General features: G+C 38.7%; 1 protein-coding gene across 1 annotated transcript; it reads right to left on the reverse strand.

The window, feature by feature from the left end:
* Positions 1-1,151: 1,151 nt before the first annotated feature.
* On the reverse strand, positions 1,152-1,742 carry LOC138904747 (uncharacterized mitochondrial protein AtMg00810-like). The gene is made up of 2 exons (XM_070193251.1): positions 1,450-1,742; positions 1,152-1,344 (listed from the first exon to the last, which is right to left on the reverse strand). Exons 1-2 carry the CDS (start codon positions 1,740-1,742, stop codon positions 1,152-1,154), a joined length of 486 nt encoding a protein of 161 aa, XP_070049352.1.
* Positions 1,743-2,154: the final 412 nt, after the last annotated feature.

A 2,154-nucleotide genomic window follows, 5' to 3' on the forward strand; every position in this document is an offset into this window, starting at 1 on the left:
CCTTGGTTCACTTAGAGGTATTTTTCGCAGTAGGCACAGATGCATGGGTGGTTAGTTTTGGAAGTGGGGGTATAGTAGAGGTGGGGGTGGTGAGAGTAGCAAGAACATTGGATGATGATGTAGGTACAGTAGAGGATATTGAAGGAGAAGGAGCAGGTGTTGGTGCGGGTTCACTTGATGATTTGACACTTTTCTTTGATTTGGGCTTCATATTTTTGGATTTTGCTTCAGCGTTGGATGATAATTTGGCTTTAGAAGGGGTTTGGATGGATTTAGGCATGGTGATCAGAGAAGAGATTCGATTAAGGGAAATAAGAGAATTGGTTCTTGATATTTGCTCTTGATTCTTACTTAAGGTTTGAGAGAAATAGTGAGGTCTGGGAAGCTGATCATAAGGGCATTTTAAAGACGTTACTCCTGATTTGACTGGAAGAGAGAAGGTGACTGAATTTGAGTTCTAATAGGACTCTTATAATGGTTACTTTGACTGTTAGGATTTCAGGAGTAATTGAACTCTAATTGTTCTAGGATCCCCTTTACTCTTTGACTAGAATACAAGTAGAAGTGATACCAACGGAATTAGAAGTCTGAGCATAGCAATAATTTTAGGATATTAAGTCCCAATGAATTAAGACAATATGGCACGTACCTGAGCCGAAGAACCAACTCCTTAGTAGCTCCTTACTTGTTTCTGCAATAAAGCTTCAACATCTCACATTAGTATCATGCAATATAGTTATCAGCCAGATTTTCCAAGCAAGTGTGTGTGCTTAATACAAGCACAAAGTTGAATCAAACACATTGTACTTAATTATCTACATCTAATCATACCTTTTCTAGCCAATCACTGGGGTTCAACTTAGTTGGAAGAATTGATTAGACATAATTCTAGTATGCTCCTTTCAAAGTGATCCCTACTCAGAGCTTTAGTAAAAATATCAGCAATTTGATCTTCAATGTTATAAAAGTTAATTGAGATATTCCCCTTTTCAATATTGTCTCCGAGAAAGTGGTGTCTAATGTCAATGTGCTTGGTTTTCTTGTGCTGACATGGGTTTTTAGCAATGTTTACGGCACTGGTGTTATCACAGAATGGAAATACAGTCAACAAAAATACCATAGTCTCTTAGTTATTATCTTATGCATAGCAACTAAGCACAGCAGGATGCTGCTGCCACATATTTAGCCTCAGCTGTAAATAAGGCCACTGAGTTTTGCTTCTTTGTTCCCCAAGACACTAGAAAAGGTCCTAGAAAATGAGTTGTTCCTGAAGTGATTTTCCTGTCAACATGAAAACCTGCATAGTCAGCATCAACATAACCAACTAGATCAAAGTTGTACCCTCTGGGATACCATAGGCAAAGGTCAGAAGTCCCCTTGAGATATCTTAGTATCCTCTTAACATCCTTCAGGTGAGATTCCTTGGGATTCTCCTAAAATCTTGCACACAGTCCCACACTGAATACAATAGCAGGCATGCTTAGTGTGAGGTACAACAGTGACCCAATCATTCCTCTGTATAGTTTCTGTTCAACACTTTTTTCTTCTTCATCAAGGTCCAGTTTTACTGCAGTGGCAATGGGAGAGTCAATGGACTTAGAGCATTCCATGTTGAAGTTCTTTAGTAGTTCCTTGATGTATTTCTGCTGATGTATCATAGTTCCAGTAGGTGTTTGCTTGATTTGCAGTCCCATAAAAAAGTTCAATTCACCCATCATGCTCATTTCAAACTCATTTCCCATCATCTCAGCAAATTACTTGCACATTGCTTTATTAGTAGCCCCATAGATAATGCCATCCACATACGCTTGCACAATCAGAATATTTTTCCCTTTGCTCCTTAGAAATAGAGTGTTGTCCACCTTTTCTCTTACAAAATTGTTGGCTAAGAGGAACTTTGAGAGTCTTTCATACCAAGCTCTTGGAGCCTGCTTCAGTCCATAAAGAGCTTTATCTAGCTTGAACAAATAGTCAGGAAATTCTTCACTTTCAAATCCAGGAGGTTGTTTGACAAACACTTCCTCCTTCAGATAACCATTCAAGAAGGCACTCTTTACATCCATCTGATACAAGGTGAACTCCATGTGAGCAGCAAAGGCTATCAATATTCTTATAATTTCCATTCTAGCTACCGGTGCAAACGTTTCATTATAG

The sequence above is a fragment of the Nicotiana tomentosiformis genome, chromosome 2 (genome assembly GCF_000390325.3).
Source record: "Nicotiana tomentosiformis chromosome 2, ASM39032v3, whole genome shotgun sequence".
In the NCBI taxonomy this organism is placed as follows: domain Eukaryota; kingdom Viridiplantae; phylum Streptophyta; class Magnoliopsida; order Solanales; family Solanaceae; genus Nicotiana; species Nicotiana tomentosiformis.